Below are 23893 nucleotides of genomic sequence, written 5' to 3'. Positions count from 1 at the left end.
GCCTTGGACCACACATCTGTCCCCCTTAACATCCTTCAGTCCCAACCCCAGGAGCAATGTCTACCTCTCTATCTTCTTTTGACCTCATAGCATCCACAGGGGAAGGACTTTGCTGGTCCCTGCATTTGAACTGGTACAGGATCTTGAGCTTTGCAACCTTTCTCTTTGCAACCTGTGCATGCAGTGAATTTCCCGAGTGAGGCCTGAGGTTGGTTAGTGCTTGAAGTTTTGCTCTCTGGGTTTACTTTTGTTTTGTTTTAAAGACAGGTTTCTCTGTGTAGACCTGGCTGTCCTGGAAACTGGTTCTGTAGACCAGGCTGGCCTTGAATTAAGAGATCTGCCTGTCTCTACCTCCCAAGTGCTGGGTTTAAAGGCATGCACCACCACTTGCTTTTAAATTCTTTATATTTAGTTTTGTTTATGTGTTCTGTGTGCATATATGTATGTATGCACACTGTGTGTACATACCTGGTTCCCTTGGAAGCCAGATTAGATTTTCTGGAACTGGAGTTACAGACAGTTGTGAGCTGCCATGTTGGTGCTGGGACTTGAACCTGGGTCCTCTGGAAGAACAGACAGTGCTCTTAACCCCTGAGCCATCTCTCCAGCCTGCAGACCTGAATAAGAATATTCAACATGGGGGTTGGGGATTTAGCTCAGTGGTAGAGCGCTTGCCTAGCAAGCGCAAGGCCCTGGGTTCGGTCCCCAGCTCCGAAAAAAAGAAAAAAGAAAAAAGAAAAAAAGAATATTCAACATGGGGCTTGGGGATTTAGCTCAGCGGTGGAGCGCTTGCCTAGCAAGCGCAAGGCCCTGGGTTCGGTCCCCGGCTCCGAAAAAAAAGAAAAAAAAGAATATTCAACATGTATGCAAAAGATCCAGAAGACAGAGACCATGGGGACACCACACAGTGGATTAGTAGTTGCCAGGAATTGGGAAGAAATAATTATCAGTGGGCACAAGGTTTCTTTTTGGGATGATTGAAGTGAAAACCTAAGAGTTCTTTGGAAAGTCAGTCGGATGGTGTTTTGCTGAGGCAAATCCGTGAAGGAATCTTTTGTCAAAGTGGACACAGGTGTGAAAGGCTAAGGAAAGTTTCGCTGGGCTGGAGAGATGGCTCAGCGGTTAAGAGCACCCGACTACTCTTCCAGAGATCCTGAGTTCGATTCCCAGCAACCACATGGTGGCTCACAACCATCTGTAAAGAGATCTGATGCCCTCTTCTGGTGTATCTGAAGACAGCTACAGTGTACTTATATATAATAAATAAATAAATCTTTAAAAAAAAAGGGGGGGTTGGGGATTTAGCTCAGTGGTAGAGCGCTTACCTAGGAAGCGCAAGGCCCTGGGTTCGGTCCCAGCTAAAAAAGTAATAAACAAAAAAAAAAAAAAAAAAAAAAAAAAAAAGTTTAATTGAAGCAGACACAGGAGAGAGGATGTTCTGCTAAAGCAAGCACGTGACAGGACCCGTGGTGAAGTCTTCTTCACTGACTACACCCATGTGTTGGTCCGCCTTACATTGCATACTTGAACTGCATTTGTCGGGGCTCCATAGAGAGAAACGCACCAAAAACTTGGGGAGGCGTGCTGCAGTTTCCTGCCGCTTTCACAGACTCAGGCTGATTGGCAGAGTGATGTCAGCTGAGACAAGACCCGTGGAGGACACGTGATGTTTAGAGGCCGTAAGAATAGGACCAGGCAGACAGTGATGGAGGTCAAGCTTGGCTTGCTTGTAGAGCTTGCTGTGCAACGCTTGTGGGTCTCTCGTCTTCGCTGACCTTCATTCCCCGAGAGAGTTACAGCTGAGGACTTCTCCTGGCGTCCCTCCCTGGTCCCTCCTGCTGACTCGTGCTGAGGCTGAGGCCTGGCTGTCTCTGCTAGGCCGTGCCACCACTGCTGATTCGTGTTTGCTCTCCTCACTCTACCGAACTGGGCTGCTGGTGTCACCGTGAGGGGTTTGCGAGTGGACCAAGCTGCCGCTGCCGACCTGTGAACCGAACCGCTGGTTTCCTGACAACAAAGATGGGAGCTGCTCCAAAGAACCTTTCTAAACAGGTCCACTTCTCCCCACCCTGTATCCTTCCTTTTCCCCTACCTCCGGTGGGTGGTGGGCTACGAGGGCGGTTAAAGCATTTAAGAACCATCATTAGAAATAGGTTATGAAAAACATTAAAATTATAGATGGTAAAAACATGCTCCGTAACACGTTAAAGGTTGTGGTTACACAACATAGTGAACACAGTAGGTGCCACTTATACACAAGTATGAAGCTAGTGTTATGTTATGTAAACTGTGACCCAAAGAGTTTCATATTGGGACTGGTCAGAAGGCTCAGTGGCTGAACACGCTCTGGGCCCAGTCTGACTACCTCAGTTTGGTCCCTGGAACTTACATAGTGGAGAGAACAAATTCCTTTAAGTCAACTTCGGACCTCCACATATACAGCATAATACGCATACACACATAATAAACAAACAAATAGGGCTGGAGAGATGGCTCAGTGGTTAGGAGCACTGACTGCTCTTCCATAGGTCCTGAGTTCAATTCCCAGCAACCACTTGGTGGCTCGCAACCATCTGTGTTGGGATCCGATGCCCTCTTCTGGCTTGCAGGTGTACATGATGCAGACAGAGCACTCGTACATGAATGAATACATTTTTTAAAAATATATATTATTTTTTAAAATCTAAAAAAGAAGTTCAAGGTTATCCTTAGCTATACAAGTTTGAGGCCAGCCTGGGCTACAGACCTTGTATATATATATATATATATATATATATATATATATATATATATATATATATATATATATATATATATTATATTATACATAAAGGAATTGGAAGCTTTCCTCAGATACCCCATGAATTCCAGGACAGCCTGGGACTTGTCATAATAGGGGGAGGGGGGAGTAGTAAAAGATCCCAAGATCTGGAAACCATTTCCCTTGGGAAGGAAGTTCCAGGCACAGATCTGTGATGTTATTTTCCTTCCTCTCTTACAGGCAAATCCCTCTGTGTTGTTCCTCCGATAGACCCAAGGCCAGCCCAGAGTGGCTAAGAGCAAAGCAAACAGCCTTATCTTGGGAGAGTGGGGCCCCAGCTATAAAGAGGGAAAGTCACTCGAGTTCTTCCCTCGGCCAAGATGAAACTCCTTCTGCTGGCTGCTTTGCTCACAGGTAGGATCCCCTGTCACCCCCTCTGAGTATCTCACAGTCTCTCCCTTCTCCAGTACCTCCCTCCCACTGGTCACGCTGGAATTGTTTGGGGTTCCCGCAGGGGTCTAATAGCCTCTAGGTCTGGGTCCCTTCTCACCCCAATGTTCAGGTCAGCTGCCACATTTAGTCTCTAGGTCTGAACTCAGATGACCCCTAGAAAAATCTCCCCCATTCGCCTACCCAAGCGAAGAAAGCCCCCTCTGCCTCTGGTGTGTCTATCTCCCTGGCGCCACTTTCCCTGGTCTTGCCAGTACCCTAGCAACGTGTCTTTTTCTTTTGAAAAAACAAACTTATTTTTTCTAAGCAGTCATAAGGGCACTCGTCTTTAATTCCAGCACTCAGGAGGCAGAGGCCAGCTCTGTCTACAAAGTAAGTTCCAGTATAGTCAGGGTATAGTCAGGGCTACACAGAGAAACCCTGTCTTAATATATATATTAATATGTATATATCATAATACATAAACTTTACGTGTATGAGAGTCTTGCCTGCACGTATGATAGGAACTGTGTTAGCAGTGTCCACAGAGGTCAGAAGCGGGATCAGAACCTGTGGAACTAGAGTCATAAACAGTTGTGATCTGCCTGCCATACGTGTGCTGGAACCAGACCTGAGTCCCACACAAGAACCGTGCGCGAGTGCACATGACCGCTGAGCCATCTCTCCAGCCATCCTCATCCTCCCCGTCAGTATCATCACTGTCAATATTAATTACATAACCTTGGTATGTGGCTCAAGATGTCCTCCACTCCACAGGATAGCCCAGACTTGGGACCGTCCTCTCTCGACCTCCCAAGTGTTAAGATTCCATCCATCCATCCAGGTGTTAGGATTCCATCTGTGCAAGTCTTTTTTTTTTTTAAGATTTATTTATTATATTTATGTGAGTATAGCTGTCTTCAGACACACCAGAAGAGGGCATCAGATCTCATTATATGGTGGTTGTGAGCCACCATGTGGTTGCTGGGATTTGAACTCAGGACCTCTGGGAGAGCAGTCAGTGTTCTTAACCGCTGAGCCATCTCTCCAGCCTGTGTCTGCAATCCTTGTCTTGTTGACTCATTTGCATTTTCAGGTACCATTTACACACAGGCATTACGTAACAGACTCCGCGTACATAGGCAGACTTTAGCATTGTTCATCGAGTCAAACGTATTTGGCACGTAAGTCATTTATACCCAACGATGATTCAGACCTGCAAGGAGTCAGGTTGGAGACTGAGCCTCGGAGATGAAAGAGCCGTGTGCCCATTCCAGAAGCACATGTGTTCGCACACACATGCGCACACACACTGTGTGAGCTATCACAGTGTATCTAGCTTCTGCAAAGCACGAGTCTCAGACACAGTGTATTTACTGCCACCGCTGGGGTCACCCGCAGTGTGGGGCAAGCCAGCTGCTCCCTCTCTTTGTCCCCGGGGTTCCCTCATATTCTGGCTAGCCAGAATGAGCCCCAAAAATGGAGAAAAAGAAGAGTAAGCTGGGCAGGGTGGTACATGCCCTTATCCTTGTGCTCAGGAGGTTGAGGCAGGAGGATTTCTAGTTTGATGCCACCCTTGCTTACATAGCAAGACCCCGTTGTGGTGCTCATGTCCGTAACTCTAGCTCTCTGGAAGTGGAGGCAGGAGGATTGCCCTGAATTCAAGTCCAGCCTATTCCACCATGCCAGGCCCTGTCCCGGAAAGAATGAAGGAAGGAGGCCAAGCTTGGTGCTGGGTGCGTTTAATCCCAGCACTAGGGAAACAGGCAGGCGGATCTCTGTGAGTTCAAGACCAGCCTGGTCTACAGAGTGAGTTCATGCCAGCCAGGACTGCATAGACCTTGTCTCAAAAGGTTAAAAAGAACAAAAGAAAGATTAAAAGGCCACATGAGACAATAAGGTGGTGGGAGACAATGAGGCAGTGCTGGTGACTGAGGAGACGGGACCCTGGAAGTCCCTCGTTCTCTGTGCTCTTCAGGCAGCAGGACTCTGTGCAAGCATGTGAAGGGCTCTGCTCCCCCACTCTGCTGTGCAAAGCCTGCACTTGCTTGGGGCAAGCGGGCCAGGTTTGCTCATTCGTTCAGCAGAGTATTATGGGACATCTACTAGTACCAGGCACGCACTTCATGGGCGAGCTTATTCTCTGCTTATCTATATTCAGCTCAGCACATGCACACACACACATACACATACACACACACATGCATACACATACACACACATATAAGCACACACACATGCACACACATACAAACACACACACACATAAACACACACAAACACACATAAACACACACATAAACACACACATACAAACACATACGAACACACACAAATGCACACAAAAACACACATACAAATGCACATACATACAAATACACCCAGACACACACACATATAAACACACACAAACATACACACACATACAAACACAAACATATACAAACACACATACACCACGCAACACATACACAGACACACCACACACACACAAACACACATCACACACAACAAACACACACCACATACAAATATATACAAACAACAGACCACACACACAAAAACACACACACAAACATACATAAACAATACAATGCACGAATATACAACACGCAAGCACACACACCACACACACACACTCACACACCACACACACACACACACACACACACACTCACACACCACAGAGACACAGACTTTAAGTCTTTAAGGAGTATGAAAACCAGGAGACCTGCTCTTGAGACCCTCATGTCCAATAGAGGGAAGGCAGCACATCCAGCAAACAGACTGGGTGAGAGCACTTCCGTCGATGAGGTGAAAAGAAATGCTACCAGGCAGGTGACCCTAGGATGCCTAGCACCCACAGAAAAAACCCAGGCACAGCAGCGACACCCCCATCATCCCACGATTTCAGAGAGGGACGTGGGAAGATCTCTGGGTCTGGCTGCTCAGCCCCCATAGCCAGTCAGCAAGTCCCTGGCTCACTGAGAGACTCGGCTTCAAGACCAAGAGAGTGAATTAAGATTCCAAATGTTGGGGTTGGGGATTTAGCTCAGTGGTAGAGCGCTTGCCCAGGAAGTGCAAGGCCCTGGGTTCGGTCCCCAGCTCCAAAAAAAAAGAACCAAAAAAAAAAATAATAATAATAAAATAAATAAGTCTTAAGAAAAAAAAAAGTAAGAACCAATTCTTGGTCCTTCCTCTCAAAAAAAAAAAAAAAGAAAGAAAAGAGAAGGAAAGAGAAAGGAAGGAAGGAAGGAAAGCAAAAGATTAAATAAATAGTAACAATTCAGCCCAAGGACTGGCACGGAGTGACTCAGAAGAGGTAAGCCTGTCCGTTCTTCCGGCCACCTGTCCATTGGTGACCTAGGCAGGAGTGGAATGAAGTGGAATCCCAGCCCTTTGGGGCTGGGCATTCGAGCATTTATGAACACAGCCCTAAGGGCAGAGAAACTCAGAGTTGGCCCACACTGACCCAGCCTCCGCACAGACTCCTTACCTACTGATCCACTTCCTTTGGCAGTTCCTGAGTGTGGGCAGCACTGAGCACCACACCAGTCGATCATCCTTGCCCCCCGTCTTCCTCCTCCCCCTCCAACTTCTTTTCGTGAGGCTGGGTAACGCGTAGCCCAGGCTGGCCTCAGGCTCACTACTCAGTGCCGTGGATAGAAGTCAGGACTTTGTGCGTAGTTGGCAGACGTGATACCAATGCGACCGCTCCCCAGCCCTTGTCTTTGCTTAATTGAAACAGGGTCTCACAGAACCCCAGAAAGCCTTGAGCTTGCCTTGTAAGAAGATAACCTGGAACTTCTGATCCTCTTACCTCAGCCTCCAGAGATAAGGTGGAGCGCTGAGATCGCAGCGCGTGTACCGCCATAGCTGGCTTCTCCTTCGTTGTAATGGCTGCCAAGTATCCCACTGTGCGCTATGTCAAAATGCTGACATCACAGAGGATGATCTGATGATGGATGCGTGCACCCATACCGCAGATCCTTTCTAACTCGGCCAGTGTAGAACAATTAAGCCTGTGTGTTCCGGCTGCTTCTGGGTCTCGGGGTTCCTGCTAGAGCCATGAAGAACTGGAGTGCCAGCTAGGGTTAGGGGTTCACAGAGGCTTGAGTAGGAACAGGACTGCTTTCAAACTCCTCCCTGGCTGTTGACCAGAGCAGTGTGTTCTCACATGGAGACCACGGGGCAGCTCACGATGTGGTGGCTGTCTACCCTGACAGTAAGAAGGCAAGCAAGGCAAAAGGCAATCTTTGTATAACTTAAGGTCAGAGGGGTATCCCAGCCCAGTGCAGTGGCGTTCATTTGGAGTCCTACCACTCGGGGAGGATGAGGCAGGGGAATTGCTATAGAGCTGGAGTAACAGGGTAACTCTTTCTCAAAAGGGTAGACACACTGGGCTTGAGACATGGATCAGCGGTTAAGAGCACTGACTCCTGAGTTCAATTCCAAGCAACCTACGCATAAATAGAATAAATAAATCTTAAAAAAAAAAAAAAAAAAAAAAACAGACACCTTCCTGCTCAGGTCTGATGACTTAGCTCACTAGAGCCGTCCTCTGACCTCCCGAGTGTACCACGAGAAGAGAGCAGAGAGCAGGCAGGCATCGGACCCCGGGGAAGGTGGGAGCAGAGAACCGGCAGGCATTAGACCCCCGGGAAGGCGCGGGATGGATTTGAATGTGCTGTGTGCTTTTACAGCAGGCGCTACTGCACACAGGATCAGCACTCGGGCTGTGTGGCAGTTCCGCAATATGATCAAGTGCACCATCCCCGGGAGTGATCCCCTGCGGGAGTACAACAACTACGGCTGCTACTGTGGCTTGGGCGGCTCAGGCACCCCAGTGGACGACTTAGACAGGTGAGTGGTCCGCCGGGTGGGAGACTGGAGTGAGTGCACGGCAGTGGGGACAGAGAACAAGCCGATCATCTCTCGAGAGGCAGGAGTGGGAGACCTGCACAGTCACTGAGCATCGTGTATTTTCTTTTTGTTCAGTTATTATTATTTACTTTTGTTTTGTTTTGTTTTGTTTTGTTTTCAAGTCGGGGTTTCTCTGTGTAGCCCTAGCTGTCCTGAGACTCTGGCTGTGAACTCAGATATCCTCCAGCTTCTGCTTCCTGAGTGCTGGGATTAAAGGTGTGCATCACAGCGCCCAGCATATATTTTCACCTCTTTTCTTTCTTTTTTTTTTTTTTCGGAGCTGGGGACCGAACCCAGGATATTTTCACCTCTTGTCATGTAAAGAAATAGATCCAAGAGGACCCCCTTAGCCCGTGGTCCCAGAACGTGCAAAGTGTGAATGTAAGCTGTGCAATGCTACCCTCTAGCGGCGGAGCCGGGTACTGCCAACCATCTACATGTCAGCCTTAACTTCAAAAAAACGTCATTGCAACTAATTTCAGACCTTAAAATTTCACTGTATTCCTGTAGCTCAAAAAAAAAAAATCTAAATACATAAAATATTCAATGAAAATCATGTTTTGAGACAGGGTCTCGCTGATTAGCCCTGGCCGATCTCAACTCGGAGATCCACCTACTTCTACCTTCCAGGTACTGGAATTAAATAAAGGCAGGCACCACGACACCCAGCAAAAGTTGCTTTCAATAAATATATGCTGATAGAGATCACAGATCCTCGAGCCTCGGGGCCATTAGCTCTGGAGCACTGCGTTTAAGTTAGCATCGCATGTTTGAAAAGGCCGGGGTTGGGGATTTAGCTCAGTGGTAAGCCTTGCCTAGGAAGCGCAAGGCCCTGGGTTCGGTCCCCAGCTCCGAAAAAAAAACCAAAAAAAAAAAAAAGAAAGAAAGAAAAAAAGAAAAAGGCCCGTAGGTGAGAATCGACTTCCGGTGGTCCACGCCTCTCCTTCCGCTGTTCCTTCTCTCCAGGTGCTGCCAGACTCATGACCACTGCTATAGTCAGGCCAAGAAGCTGGAAAGCTGTAAATTCCTCATCGACAACCCCTACACCAACACGTACTCATACAAGTGCTCCGGGAACGTGATCACCTGCAGCGGTAGGGTTACCCTCCGGGACCTCTGGACTCTGCCTGGCCTTTGGCGGGTCTGGAAGGGGGAGGGAGGGATGGGGACCGTCACCATTTATTGCACCTTCCGTTGGTCTCATCTGACCCCCCGAACAACCTTAGGTAGAGAGAGCCACATCACTCCAAAGTCTCTTTTTGAAAACATTTGAAAGATTTTTTTTTTTAAGATTTATTTATTTATTTTATGTACATACAGCATTCTGCCTGGATATGTGATTGCAGGCCAGAAGAGGGCACCAGATCTCATTACAGATGGTTGTGAGCCACCATGTGGTTGCTGGGAATTGAACTCGTGACCTTTGGAAGAGCAGTCAGTGCTCTTAATCACTGAGCCATCTCTCCAGCCCCATTTGAAAGATTTTATGGGTCTGGCGAGTGGAAAGATTTCGGGGAGAAAGTGCGCGGGAGCGGGGCGGGAGAGTGCAAGCGCGCAGGCGCGACCGGGGGGCGGGCTGCGAGGAGAATCTCAGCGATCCTCAGTTACTGCCGCATCCTCTGCCGGTCGCCATGGCTGCCTACAAGCTGGTGCTGATCCGGCGTGGAGAGAGCGCCTGGAACCTGGAGAACCGCTTCAGCGGCTGATACGACGCTGACCAGCGGGCCACGAGGAGGCGAAGCGCGGCGGGCAGGCGTTGCGAGATGCTGGCTATGAGTTTGACATCTGCTTCACCTCTGTGCAGAAGAGAGCAATCCGCACCCTCTGGACAGTCCTGGATGCCATTGACCAGATGTGGTTGCCAGTGGTCAGGACCTGGCGCCTCAATGAGCGACACTATGGGGGTCTAACAGGTCTCAATAAAGCAGAGACTGCTGCTAAGCATGGTGAGGCACAGGTAAAGATCTGGAGACGATCTTACGATGTCCCGCCACCTCCAATGGAGCCTGATCATCCCTTCTACAGCAACATCAGCAAGGACCGCAGGTACGCAGACCTTACTGAGGACCAGCTACCCTCCTGTGAGAGCCTGAAGGATACTATTGCCAGAGCACTGCCCTTCTGGAATGAAGAAATTGTCCCCCAGATCAAGGAGGGGAAAAGGGTCTTGATTGCTGCCCATGGCAACAGCCTACGGGGCATTGTCAAGCATCTGGAGGGTCTGTCAGAAGAGGCCATCATGGAGCTGAACCTGCCAACTGGCATCCCCATCGTCTATGAACTGGACAAGAACTTGAAGCCCATCAAGCCCATGCAGTTCCTGGGAGATGGGGAGACCGTCAAAAAAGCCATGGAAGCTGTGGCTGCTCAGGGCAAGGTGAAGAAGTGAGGCGGGGAGGCGGACTGCTGCCCCGACACCCTCCCTCCTGCCTGTTCCTGCCTCCTGCACCTCCCCTGCACCTGCCACACTGACTACATCTTTAGGATCTTCAGTTTAAGTTGTAGCTGCAGATAGGGACCTGTGGCTCCCATTCTCCTTTTAGTATTTTATCCCGGCACCTCCCTTCATAGAATCTAGTCAGAAGAAGACCTCTGGGGTGCAGGCTCTTGGTCCACATCCAGGGACAGCTCCCTGTTCCAGGAGAGTTGAGAGATAGTAATTATAGTTTTCTTAGCTCTTTGTTTACTAAGGGTCTGCTTAGGAAGATGGTCGGGAGGGACTGTATGTGGTATGACCAATGAGGAGAAGCTGTGGTCCAGTTTTGTCCCTGGAACCTGTCCTGCACTCTTCCCACAATTAGGTAACTGGGGGCTTAGTCATTCCAGTGGAGAGTGAAAGTAACCTCATGCTGATTAAAAGACCCTACTTTCTCTCTGACCCTAAAGGAGCTGCTGGCCCTAGAAGGTTGGGAACAGTCTTGTCAAGTCTATGTGTTACATTTACTTTTACAAAAATAAAGTATATATACATATATCAGCACAAAAGCAACACAGAGGTTGCTAGTGGCAGTTGAGAGTCTGTGGTCACCAGAAAAAAAGCCATTCCTCATATCAAATGGGATAAACTCCTTGTACCTCTTGCTGTGTTTGGATCCCTTTGCCTTGTTTTGTAGAGGTGAAGTGCCCCTTAATCATGTCCAAGGTTTTGTCTTTCACTGTCTGAATCATGTTCCAGCTGCTTGACCCTACTGTGTGGGTTCAGAACTCGTTTGGGCATAACAACTAAGTCTCTTTCCAGATCAGTATAATAAAGGAGTGATGTGCAAAAAAAAAAAAAAAAAGAAAGATTTTATGGGGTTGGGGATTTAGCTCAGCGGTAGAGCGCTTGCCTAGTGAGCGCAAGGCCCTGGGTTCGGTCCCCAGCTCCGGAAAAAAAAGAAAAAAGGAAAAAAAAAACTTTAAAAAAAAAAGATTTTATGTTTTTATGGGAGGCACGCGCACATGTGGGGGTCTGAGGACAACTTTCGGAGTGAGTTCCCTCCTTCCACCATGTGAATCTTGGGGGTGGGACCCAGGCTCAGACTTAGCACCAAGCCTCTTTATTCCCTGAGCCGACTTGCCTACCCAGAGCATCTCCCCTTAACTGCTGCGTTATGCTGACCCTGTATTTGCTAAACGCTCAGAGTTGTATCATTGCTTTGTATGCCAAACACTGAAGTAAAGGTCTATTCAGGGCAAGACTTACCTTCCCATTGCACGTGAGGAGTCAGAGAGCTGAGTACACAAGTTAGTTACAGATCGCTGGTCTAGCATGCACAGAGCCCTGAGTTCCATGTCTGGAACCCATAAACTGGCATGGTGGGGCACACGTGTGGTCCCAGCGAGGAGAGGCAGGATAAATAATTTTATAAGTGGCAGTTGATGTAACAGTTGATATTATAAATGTATTCAGGAAATTAACACAGCAGCAGTTCTTCTGAAACCTAGCTAGTGCCCAAATAGCAACACAGAGACGAGGATTTATTTACAACTTAAAAGCACAATAATTAGACATTAAAATTCTATTCTAATTATCTAATCTGATCTTGCTCTCTCCCAGCCAAAATTCCCCCAAATACTTGCACTTAGGGCCTTTCATGGTCCAGTGGAACTCTCAAGTCAGACATCTCCTGCCTCCTGTCCAAATCCTCCTGCCTCTCTGAATCCTTTCTTCTCCCATAAGTCCCGCCCTGTTCTCTCTGTTGCCTAGCTATTGGCTTTCCAGCTTTTATTGACAAGTCATAGAATAAATGGTGAGCATAATTTACACAAACTTGAGCCAGGAGATTCTGTGTGTGTGTGTGTGTGTGTGTGTGTGTGTTTTAAGATTTATCTATTTTATGATATATGAGCTGTTTTCAGACACACCAGAAGAGGACGCCAGATCCCATTACAGATGGTTGTGAGCCACAATGTGGTTGCTGGGAATTGAACTCAGGACCTCTGGAAGAGCAGTCAATGCTCTTAACCACTGAGCCATCTCTCCAGCTCTCCTGAGACAGGAGATTCTTTTTTAACTTTTTTTTTTTTTTTTTTTTTAAGATTTATTCATTTATTATATATAAGTACACTGTAGCTGTCTTCAGATACACCAGAAGTCTCTTTACAGATGGTTGAGCCACCATGTGTTGCTGGGAATTGAACTCAGGACCTCTGGAAGAGAGCAGTCGGGTGCTCTTAACCGCTGAGACATCTCTCCAGCCCGAGACAGGAGATTCTTAATATTAGCATTGCAATATGGTCTCCGGATTGATGGTGGACTAGGGAGAGCAGCAGGTGAACACTACAAGGGTCATCTTCACACAACTCACAAAAACATTATCCCAGCCAATATTTGTACTTTTCTGAATTTTAGCTTTATATGCATATGTGTCTTAGTCAGGGTTTTACTGCTGTGAACAGACACCATGACCAAAGCAACTCTTATAAGGACAACATTTAATTGGGGCTGGCTTACAGGTTCAGAGGTTCAGTCCATTATCATCAAGGCGGGAGCATGGCAGCATCCAGGCAGGCATGGTACAGGAAGAACTGAGAGTTCTACATCTTCATCTGAAGGCTGCCAGCAGAATACTGACTTCCAGGAAACTAGGAATAGGGTCTTAAAGCCCTCGCCCACAGTGACACACCTCCTCCAACAAGGCCACACCTCCTCCAAGGCCACACCCATTGCAAGGCCACACCCCTCCAACAAGGCCACACCCACTCCAACAGGTCTCACCTCCAAAGAGTGCCACTCCCTGGGTCAGAATATACAAACCATTGCCATCACAGCATGTTTTTGTTTTTGTTTTTTTTTTTTCCGGAGCTGGGAACCGAACCCAGGGCCTTGTGCTTCCTAGGCAAGCGCTCTACCACTGAGCTAAATCCCCAACCCCATGTTTGTTTTTAATTTTGTGTTTGTGTGTGTGCGCGCACATGAGCGTGTGTTGTTTTTGTTAAGATAGGGTTTTTCTGTGAGTCCCTGACTGCCCTGGAACTCGGTCTGTAAACCAGGCTGGCCCTGAACTCAGGGATCCGCCCACCTCTGCATCCCAAGTCCTGGGACTAAAGGCGTGCACCACCACACCTGGCAATGTTCACTTATTTTATGTCTAGGAATAAGTTGGCACCCAGGTGCTCTCAGCTCTCAGTCGTATCTTGAGAGGCCCAGCCTCTCACTAAACATGGTACTCACCTGTAGCTAGTTCGACTTACCAACAAGTGTTGGCGGTCTGCGTCCCCACTTACTGAAAGAGTTCGAGATGCCCCATCCACACCTGGCTCCTGGGCTGGGGGACCCTAACTCAGGCCCTCCTGCTTGTGTGGTAGCCACTTTACCCACTGAGCCCCACAAGACGTGCATTTTTATTATAATTAGGGAACTCAGACGTACTTTTGTTTGCTCCGTCTCTCAACCCTACGTCTGCAGTCAATGGGACAGCTACCAGCTGCTTTCAGTTACGAACTGTCATAAGGGATCCCGGGTTCCACTCAATTCTCTGTGCTTGTTTCTCTCCAGAGAAAAACAACGACTGTGAGAGCTTCATCTGCAACTGTGACCGGCAGGCCGCCATCTGTTTCTCCAAGGTCCCGTACAACAAGGAATACAAAGACCTTGACACCAAGAAACACTGTTAGGCTGTCACCCCACTTCCTGTCTATGCTGTCCCCGCCCCCCCCTTGCTGTCTTATTTCTGCACCGCACCCTCTAATAAAGTACCAGCAGAAAGAAAGAAAGCCTGGGTTTGGTGATTGTAGTCTCTGTCCACTGAGCACTGCTAGATCCTCAGAGGGAAACATTCTGTCCAGCCTTGGAAGCTCAAGGTGATTGGGAACGTTTCCAGGAATCGGGCACCTTGTGAGTGGATGATAACCCGGGGATGGTAGCACACGCCTTTCATCCTGGCACGAAGGCGGTAGAGGCAGGCAGGTCTCGGTGAGTTTGAGGCCAGCCTGGTCTACAGACTGAGTTCCAGAGATAGCCATTTGTCTTGGAACTTCTCTTTCCAATTGTCCATCCCCCCTACCCCGACCCCTACACTTTTTTCTTTTTTCCTTCTTTGAGATAGCCTGGGTGGCCTGGAATTTCCTGTATGATATTTTTTGAGACGGGATTTTAGCGACAGGAGGATCAGAAGCTTCGAGTGGACTGGAGAGGTGGCTCAGTGGTTAAGAGCACTGTCTGCTCTTCCTAGTGGTCCTGAGTTCAAATCCCAGCAACCACATTACAGCTCACAACCATCTGTAATGACATCTGATGTCCTCTTCTGGTGTGTCTGAAGACTGCTACGTATTTATATATAAAATAAGTAAATCTTAAAAAAAAATACCAGACGCTGTGGGACATAAGAAACCTAAGGGGACCGAGCATAAATGATTTGAAGGCGGGATTACATCGTGGTGGCCGTCGCATCTTCACATAGCCTTATCTCACGTCACACTCTAAGTAACCTTTTGGAACAAGCAAAACGCGCATAGCGGACGGCTAGATCTTTTATGTCACGTGATCTTGTGCGTACAGCCACCTTAATCTCTGGTTCTCCAGTCACGTGGCTCTTGATCTCTCTTTTCCTTTAATTCCTGAACAGTCCTCTGCCCCACCCCTCCCTTCCCAAAGGTCAAACCAGGGTGGCCGCAGGTGCTGCCAGAGCCGCCTGCGCAGGCGCAATGACCGGTAGTCGCTTGTAAAGGCTGTTCAGAATCCGTCTGGAAGAAGGGTAATGGGAGCTTGGGCATGTATCCCCTACATGGCTGCTATCCTGATAAGAGGTGAGGAATGGGGAAAAGGAGGTGCCGTCCTGCTTGGGAGTTGCATGGCTGAATGCACAGACAAAGGCGAGAGGGCGTTGGGCCAGCTGACATTGTTCACCAGCCCCTGTGTGGGTGCTGAGAATTGAACCCGGGTCCTCTGGAAGAGCACAAAATGCTCTTAACTCCTGAGCCAGCTTGACACACCCGGGAAGGGAAAACCTCCTCTGACCGTTGGTCCCTGTCATGTTGACCTGTAGGTATCTGCTGGGCATTTTCTTGATAGATGGAGGGCCCAGCCCACTGTGGGCGGTGTCATTGCTAGGTAGGTGGTTGTGGGCTGTATGAGAAGGCATTCCTCGGCTTCTGCTTCCAGCTCCTCTCTGGGCTTCCCTCAGTGATGGGTTGTAATCTATAAGATTCGAGTAATGTCATCTTTCAAAAGAAATAATAGTGTTTGTATTATGTATCATGGACTTGTGGGGGCTGGGATGTGAGGAGATGGGTCGTAAAGTGCTTCCTAAGTGAGCTGTAAATGTTGAATATTTTCCTAAGGGAGGGGTCTTCAGTTTGTTTTGACTCTTTAACGTTTGCGATTTTTTTTTGTTTTTTGTTTTTTTTTTTTTTTGGTTTTGGTTTTGTTTTTGTTTTTTTTTTTTTGGAGGCGGGGTTTCTCCGTGTAGCCCTGGCTGTCCTGGAGCTCACTCTGTAGACCAGGCTGGCCTGGAACTCAGAGACCCACCTGCCTCTGCCTTCTGAGCACTGGGATTTAAAGCCCACACCACCACCACCACCTGGCTGTGATTTGTTTTTAATTAAAGCATAGAAAAAGAAAATGAAGGACCTGGAGAGATGGCGCAGTGGCTGAGGGCACTCATTGGCTGCTCTTCCAGCGGTCCTGAGTTCAATTCCCAGCACCCACATGACAGCTCACCATCTACAATGGGATCCGATGCTCCCTTCTGGTCTTCATACAGACAAAGTACCTATATACTAAAAAGAAAAGAAAAAAAAAAGAAAAGAAAGAAAGAAAAAAAGAAAAAGAAACCATGTCTGTAAGCGAGCCCCCCTCGGGGGTTTGGGAGGAAGGGGAGGGATAAGGGAGCGGGGGAGGGTAGCTAGAGAGATTGCTCAGCAGTCAAGAGCCCTGCCACTCTTTCAGAGTATGGTTCTCAACACTTCATTAGGGCACTCAGGAGCCGAGATTGCTCCCAAGGCTGGTGCAGGGTAAGCATGAGTCACTTGTCCTCAACTCAGACGTGACGAGTCCTTCTGAAGTAGAGTGTGCCTCCCGCGTGCCTCCCAACTCGGGGTACACAGATTCTTTCCAGTGAGAGCTGTAACCGAAATGTCAGTCAGCTGACGAGCCCACAGGGGATTAGCTGTTCCTCTACAAACCAGGTTCGGGGTAGGCGTCTCAAATAGACATCCCGCTTTCTTAGCTGGTTTAAAAAAAAAAACAAAACGGGGGTTGGGGATTTAGCTCAGTGGTAGAGTGCTTGCGCAAGGCCCTGGGTTCGGTCCCCAGCTCCGAAAAAAAAACAACAACAAAAAAAACCAAAACAACAACAACAAAAAAAGTATGTAAGTTCACAGTCCACACATTTGGTATGTTAACAAAAATAATTTATTATTGGGTTGATAAAAAAAATCCGTGTTGGTTATTGTTCATGTCGTCAGAAATATCAAAGTGCTTCAGCCACACATGACCACTTGGAATTATGAATGAATTATAAATGCCCTTCTGAATGAGTGCGATCGTGGCCCCTCACAGACTGTTCTGGTTTACGAACTTCCGGCTGATCCTTCTCCCTGGTAACCCGAAGGCGGCACAGCTACTCCATCAAGAGCAGCTACTTCTTTGAGAAAGTTCTTTAGGGGGCAGCCCTCATCTCTGTAAATAGCACGATGCACAGGCAGCCTGGCCCCTAGGCGTGGCTTTCAGAGGCAGACTGGCCCCTAGGCGTGGCTTTGGGCCTCTCTAGGATGCAGACAGTAAGCTTCCACCAGTTGAAGGGGAGAGGCGGGGAATCCTTAGGGGTCTGAAAAGAAATGAAACAAGTTAATGCCAAGATAAACTGGAAATGGGGTAGAAGAAACATCCATCCACCTTCCCTTTAAAAACCAGGTGGCCGGGCTGGAGAGATGGCTCAGCAGTTAAGAGCACTGACTGCTCTTCCACAGGTCCTGAGTTCGATTCCCAGCAACCACACAGTGGCTCATAACCATCTGTGATGGGATATGGTGCCCTCTTCTGGTGTGTCTGAAGACAGCTACAGTGTACTTATATACAATAAATAAATAAATCTTTTAAAAAAAACAAACAAAAAACCAGGTGGCCAGGCTGGAGAGATGGCTCAGCGGCTAAGAGCACTGACTGCTCTTCTAGAGGTCCTGAGTTCAATTCCCAGCAACCACATGGTGGCTCACAGCCATCGATAGTAAGATCTGGTGCCCTCGTCTGTCATATATATGCAGAACACTGTGTATGTAATAAATAAATAGATCTAAAATTTTTTAAAATAAATCTTACAAAAAAAGATTTAAAAGGAAACACACACAAAAAACAAAAACAAAAAAACCTTGGATATTACAATACAGTGGGAATACTATTGAACCATAAAAGCAGTAAAGTAGAGAAATAAGCTACAATGTATATGAGTCTTAAATATATTATGCTAAGGGGAGAAACCAGACTAAAAAACCTGTATACTGGCTGGGTGTGGAAGTGTGGACCTGTAATTCCCGCATACAAGCAGCTGAGGCAGGGGGACTTCAAGTTTGAAGCTGGTCTGGGCTACATATCAAGACCCTGTCTTAAAAAACAAATTTAAAAAAAGGCTACATTCCATAATGTCCAGGAATGCATGGATGTACGTATAGACGGAGGGAGAGGCGCACTGATACATACACGGATACTTGGATAGATGGATGTGCACACGGAAAAAAAGCATTTGTTCCCAGAGGTTGGGTACCCGTGGGGGTGTGGGAACAGCTGGTCCTTGGTGGAAGACTTCTTCCGGAAGTGATGAAAACTCTGTAATTAGGTAATAGCCACATACAACTTTGAAAGTATACCCTTGAAGGTACTTTTATTTTTTTAAAGATTTATTTATTTCATGTATATGAGTACACTGTCGCTGTCTTCAGACTCACCAGAAGAGAGCATGACAGATGGTTGTGAGCCACCATGTGGTTGCTGGGAATTGAACTCAGGACCATCTGAAAGAGCAATCAGTGGTCTTAACCGCTGAGCCATCTCTCCAGCCCGAAGGTACTTTTATTTTAAGAGGTTTTTTGTTTGTTTGTTTGTTTGTTTGTTTTTAAGATTTATTCATTATTAGGTACACAGCGTTCTGTCTGCATGTATCCTTCAGGCCAGAAGAGGGCGCCAGATCCCATCACAGATGGTTGTGAGCCACCGTGTGGTTGCTGGGAATTGAACTCAGGACCTCTGTAAGAGCAGTCAGTGCTCCTAACCGCTGAGCCATCTCTCCAGCCCCCTTAAGAGTTATTTTTTGATTATACATGTGCTCGTGTGTATGTGAGTGAAGATGCCCTCAGAGTTCAGAAGAAGATGTTAGATTCCCCTGGAAATCGTAAGCCACCCAGCAATGGGTGCTGATAACTGAACCCTAGTCCCCCACAGGACCAGAGCACACTATGTGACACCTTGTGTTGTGTTTTGTTTTGTTTTGTTTTGTTTTGTTTTAAGAACGCAAAACCCTGTGGTGGCTCTTGCCTTTAATCCCAGCACTCAGGAGGCAGAGACAGACAGATAGATCTCTGAGTTTGAGGCAAGCTCGGTCCACAGAGGGAGTTCCAGGACAGACAAGGATACATAAAGAAACCCTGTCTCAACAGCACACACTCCCTCAATAAAACCATCCACTGTATTTTTTTAAAAGGTCGTTTTAATTGAAACGTCACGTTTTAATTAACATATATAGCTATGTGTTAAGACGACTAGAATTGTCTCTTTTGTCGGGCATCTGACTACTAGGTGTACCAGGAAGCTGAATCTATCGCCTGGCTTTTGTTTTGTTGTTTGTGGTTAGGGTATCACGTCTGTGGCCAGATCTAGCCTAGAACACACTATAGCCCAGACTGGCCTTGAGCTCCAGGCTCGTTTTCGTCAGCTTCTGAGGGCTGGGATTAGAAGCATGAGGCTAGACCCTTTATCTGAGAGGGTTCTCTTTACCTTTAGCAGCGGGACCCAAAGGAAAGTCCTTTCCAGCCTTTGGACATCAGGGTGCTGTCACTGTGGGTCTATTAAGGGCAGCAGCTCTCCACAGCGCGAATCCAGCTTCAGGCAAGCCACATCATCAGACCTCGTGGGTCCGATGTTCAGAATGGCGATTGGGAGCTTCTTCTCCCGGGCTGTGAGGATGAACCTGTAACCGGAGTACACCTGCCCCAGCAGATCAGAGTGATGGTTCTAGATCCAGGGAAAGAACCACCTGCAGCCTCAGAAACCAACCAACCAACCAAAGAGAAAAAGGAGCTGAGAGGCTGGTGAGACAGCTCCGCGGGTAAAGGTGCTTTGCCACCATACCAGATAACCCGAGTTCAATCCCCCAAACCCCAACGATGAACCACCAAGTTGGCCTCTGATCTACATACGCGCATGCGCATTTGCGCGCAGGCTAATGCTAAATGAAACCCAAATAAGAGGGGACCTCTAGTTCTCACCCTGTAAGATGGGCAAGGGCAACTGCCACCCGGACAGAGCCAGGTACCTGCAGGGACGATCCCACCACCAGCAGCGAGTCAGCTTCTTTCACACGCTGGTGCACAAAGTCAACCTTGTCCGGGTTCACCGTGTCCCCAAAGAAAACGACGTCGGGTTTCAGAGGGCCGCCGCATCGATCGCAGCACGGGACCCGAAAGCTCCGGACCTGCTCCTCCGTGAGGAACACGTCACCATCGGGGGCCACGCCCTGCGCCTCGGCGCTCCAGCTGGGGTTCAGGGCTTGGAAGCGGTCCTGCAGCACCCTGCGTGCAGTCTGCTCTCCACAGCTCAGGCACAGGACCCTAAAGACAAGTATGAAACCTGCTGAATGTAGTTCTTGGGAGATGCAAAGCTGCCGGATCAACCTGACCATTTTCAGCCCCGCCCCCCACCCCCACCCCCGAAAAAAAAGTCAACTTTCTTTTCCTAGTGCCCATCTCCAACCCCGCCCCATTTTAGGGCATCCAAGTGTTCCCCCTTTCTCCCCTTTGCAAGATTCCAGAACAGTGGTTCTCAACCTGTGAAGCCAGACCCCTCCCCTTGGTCCTCTAGGACTATCAGAAAACACGAGATATCATAAGCAAAATTACAGTTATGAAGTAGCCACAAAAATAATTTTACAGCCAGGAGGCTAGGAACTGTATTAGAGGGTTGCTGTGTTAAGAAGGTCTAGACCCACGGTTCTAGAACAACAATTTGCAAGGTTTTGTCCTCATTGCACCAACGTACTCTATGCTCAGTTCCTTAGTACACAATCCCGTGCCCCGTCAGTCTCGCTAGGTCCACTGCTGTAACTGTCACTTCATTTAAAGACACTTTTTTTTTTTCCCCCGGAGCTGAGAACCGAACCCAGGGCCTTGCGCTTGCTAGGCAAGCGCTCTACCACTGAGCTAAACCCCCAACCCATTAATGACACTTTTGAAGGGTAGGGATGCCATTTGGTTGCTAGCATTCTTACCTAGTATGCACAAAGCCCTGGGTTGAATCCCCAACATCCCCTAAACTGGGTGTGGTGCCCTGCACTTGTAACCCCGGAAGTCAGGAGATGGAGGTGGGAGGATCAGAAATTTAAGGTTCCCTTAATTAGGGAACTAAAAGAAAACGGCTCACTTGAAAAAAAAATGCTTGCTGGGCACCCATGAGAACCTTAGTTCAGACCCCGGGACCCATGTAAAAGGAAAACCCTATCACCTCAACTCTGGGGAGCAGGGACAGGAGGATACCAGGGGACTTGCCAGCTGGTCAACTGGTGAGACAACTAAGAGAGACATTTCCACCTCTGATCCCCACACCTGTTCACAAACCAGAATATACACAAAGTGTGGAGATCTTCCTTGGCCATGAACCAAGTTTCAAGGTAGCCAGGGATATACCAGACCCTGTCTCAAAACAAGGGGGCTGGGATGATGGAGGCATACACCTTAATCCCAGCACTTAGGAGGCAGAGGCAGGAGTAACTGAGGTCAAGGCTAGCCTGGTCTACAGAGTGAGTTCCAGGACATCCAGGGTTACATAGAGAAACTCTGTCACAGAAACAAACAGAAGAGGAGGAGGAAGAGGTAAAAGAGGAAGAGGAGACAAGAGGAAGGAGGGGGAAGAGGGGAGGAAGAAGAGGAAGAGAAGGAGGAAGAAGAGGAGGGAAAGGAAGAGGGGGAGGACGAGGAGGAGGGGGAGGAGACAGACGACGATGAGGACAGCTTTCTTTACTTTGGGTGAAATAATCCTTTTTCAACCCAAACTCAGGGTTAACAACACTAGCCACCACCCTCACGGTGGCTTTCTGTATATTTTAGATAGGGAGTCACCGCAAACGCAGCCCCGCAGGACGCAGCCCGTCAGGGCGCAGTCCCACTCACGTTATTTTTCCTAGTGCTGGGAAACTGAGCCCAGAGCTTTGCGCACATGAGCACTGCACCAGGGGGCACGAGCCAGCCGGAAAGCATCCTTTCCCAGCTTGCTCCCTCCCCTGCTTCCCTACGGTCCCTACTTCCTCTCTCAGTTCACTGGGCCTAACTCCAAAGTCAACAACTTGCTCAGGAAGCCTTTGCACTAGATCTAAGACAACCCTGGTCAAGGCAGCCAGGGGCCGATCACGTGGGGGACCACACATCTTCTTATGGCCAAACCCCACAGACCTCTGTACCTGTGCATGCATCCGTGCAGCTCCGTCAGCCGCTGATTCCCAGCCTTGGAATGCAGAGCGTCCACGTTCTGGGTCACCAACCAGTGCAGCTTCCCAAGTTTCTCCCAGTTGCTCAGAGCCCAGTGTGCTGGGTTGGGCTGGTGAGAGGAGAACTGAGGCCAGCCCACAAAGTTTCGGGCCCAGTAGCGCTGGCGAACCGGAGCACTGCGGATGAAATCAATGTGCTGGATGGGTCTCCGGTCAGTGCGGGCGTAGAGTCCCACCTTTTCTGATCTGTAGTCTGGGATCCCGGACTCGGTGGAGATTCCCGCGCCTGTCATCACTAGCAGTTTCTTGGAAAGGCTAATGAAGCGCTGTAACTCTTTGATCTTTTCATGGTCCAAAGGGGGGCTGGGCGGCACAAATAACCCTGTGGCTCCATGGGAACGCAGCTGGCTTAGCTGGGTGATCCAACGGCCCCTTGTCGGCCTGAAAATCAACCCCCTCATTCTGGAGAAAAATAAATCCATGAGAGAAGCTGGGTTTTACAAATCAAGTTAACCACCAATTGATAGAAAGACAGACAAAGGGCTGGAGAGATGGCTCAGCGGCTAAGAGCACTGATTGCTCTTCCAAAGGTCCTGAGTTCAATTCCCAGCACCCACATGGTGGCTCACAACCATGTGTAATGAGATCTGATGCCCTCTTCTGGTGTGTCTGAAGACAGTGACAGTGTACTCATATATAATAAATAAATCTAAAAACAAAAAACAACAACAAAAAAAAGACAAAATGTACCTGTCCACTCGCAGGAGTACCATTCAACTATGAAAAATTTGCCATGGTAGTCCATGCCTGGAATTGTAGCACTGGGAAAATAGAAAGTTCTTCCAGAAGACCAGGTGCTGGGTTCAATTCCTAACACCTGCAGTGGTGGCTTACGACCATCTTTAATTCCAGTTTCAGGCCCTCTTCTGGACTCTGCAATCATCCGGAGCAAAAGCGGTGCCCAAGTATGTGTGTGGGTAAAATGCCCAAACACGTAAAATAAAATTTAATTTTAAAAAATTACATACTTAAAAAAAAACAATTTTTGGGGGTTGGGGATTTAGCTCAATGGTAAAGCGCTTGCCTAACAAGCGCAAGGCCCTGGGTTCGGTCCCCAGCTCCGAAAAAAAGAAAAGAAAAACAAACAAACAAACAAACAAAAAAAACAAAAAACAAAAAACCAAAATTTTTTAAGTTTATTTTTGTGTATATGAATGCTCTACCCGCACGTACACCTGCACCCCAGAAGAGGGCATAGCCACCGTGTGGTTGTTGAGAGTTGAACTCAGGACATTTGGAAGAGCAGCGGGTGCTCTTAACCGCTGAGTCATCTCAGCAAACTTTTAATAGGCCATTGTTTTTCACCTGTTACTAATGTAAACTTATGTCATAGTAATATTTATACTTTTGTTAATATTATTCCTCGAGGCACTATTTGTTCTATAGCTCTTCTTGGTTTAAATCGGGTGGATTTTTTTTCCTCCATGAGATATTTGATATTTGACATTTGATATTTGAATTTGATATGCCAGGTTTGTTTGTTGATTTTTTTTTTTTTCTACAAGGTGCTGGGTATCAAAACCAGGGCCTCTGGGACGCTAGATAATCACTGTTTACCCTGCATTGTAAATTCTGCTATTTGGACATAGAAAAAGACAAGGCACACACA

General features: G+C 47.9%; 2 protein-coding genes and 1 pseudogene across 3 annotated transcripts; 2 read left to right on the top strand and 1 right to left on the bottom strand.

Annotated features, from left to right (window-relative positions):
- The first annotated feature begins 7881 nt into the window (after positions 1-7881).
- On the top strand, positions 7882-14311 carry Pla2g1b (phospholipase A2 group IB). Its single transcript, XM_032886902.1, has 3 exons — positions 7882-8053; positions 9080-9207; positions 14094-14311. The coding sequence occupies exons 1-3, from the start codon at positions 7947-7949 to the stop codon at positions 14210-14212; spliced, it is 354 nt and encodes a 117-aa protein (XP_032742793.1). The 5' UTR covers positions 7882-7946; the 3' UTR covers positions 14213-14311.
- LOC116885597 lies at positions 9730-10502 on the top strand (annotated as a pseudogene).
- Positions 14312-17279: 2968 nt separating the features above from the next.
- Positions 17280-23136, bottom strand: Sirt4 (sirtuin 4). Of its 2 annotated transcripts, XR_004386043.1 has the most exons (5): positions 22975-23136; positions 22198-22686; positions 20062-20356; positions 19524-19716; positions 17280-17364 (listed from the first exon to the last, which is right to left on the bottom strand). XR_004386043.1 is itself a non-coding variant. In XM_032887094.1 (4 exons), the coding sequence occupies exons 1-4, from the start codon at positions 22995-22997 to the stop codon at positions 19648-19650; spliced, it is 876 nt and encodes a 291-aa protein (XP_032742985.1). In that variant the 5' UTR covers positions 22998-23136; the 3' UTR covers positions 19215-19647. The 2 variants fall into 2 exon arrangements, 1 of the variants encoding a protein (XP_032742985.1); XM_032887094.1 differs by lacking the exon at positions 17280-17364 and having other exon boundaries at positions 19215-19716.
- Positions 23137-23893: the final 757 nt, after the last annotated feature.

This window comes from Rattus rattus, chromosome 16, assembly GCF_011064425.1.
Source record: "Rattus rattus isolate New Zealand chromosome 16, Rrattus_CSIRO_v1, whole genome shotgun sequence".
In the NCBI taxonomy this organism is placed as follows: Eukaryota; Metazoa; Chordata; class Mammalia; order Rodentia; family Muridae; genus Rattus; species Rattus rattus.
Note: the sequence above shows the minus strand (reverse complement) of the source record. Positions and strands in the feature narration are given on the sequence as shown.

Excerpts from the sequence above, each read along its gene's own strand:
- Sirt4 (XM_032887094.1), bottom strand. The coding sequence starts at position 22,997 with ATGGTACTCCTGCGAGTGGACAG. Across the intron at positions 22,687-22,974 it reads GTACTCCTGCGAGTGGACAG|AATGAGGGGGTTGATTTTCA; the intron begins GTACATTTTGTC and ends ATTTTTCTCCAG. Across the intron at positions 20,357-22,197 it reads CTGCACGGATGCATGCACAG|GGTCCTGTGCCTGAGCTGTG; the intron begins GTACAGAGGTCT and ends ACTTGTCTTTAG.
- Pla2g1b (XM_032886902.1), top strand. The coding sequence starts at position 7,947 with ATGATCAAGTGCACCATCCCCGGGAGTGATCCCCTGCGGGAGTACAAC. Across the intron at positions 8,054-9,079 it reads CCAGTGGACGACTTAGACAG|GTGCTGCCAGACTCATGACC; the intron begins GTGAGTGGTCCG and ends CCTTCTCTCCAG. Across the intron at positions 9,208-14,093 it reads GAACGTGATCACCTGCAGCG|AGAAAAACAACGACTGTGAG; the intron begins GTAGGGTTACCC and ends GTTTCTCTCCAG.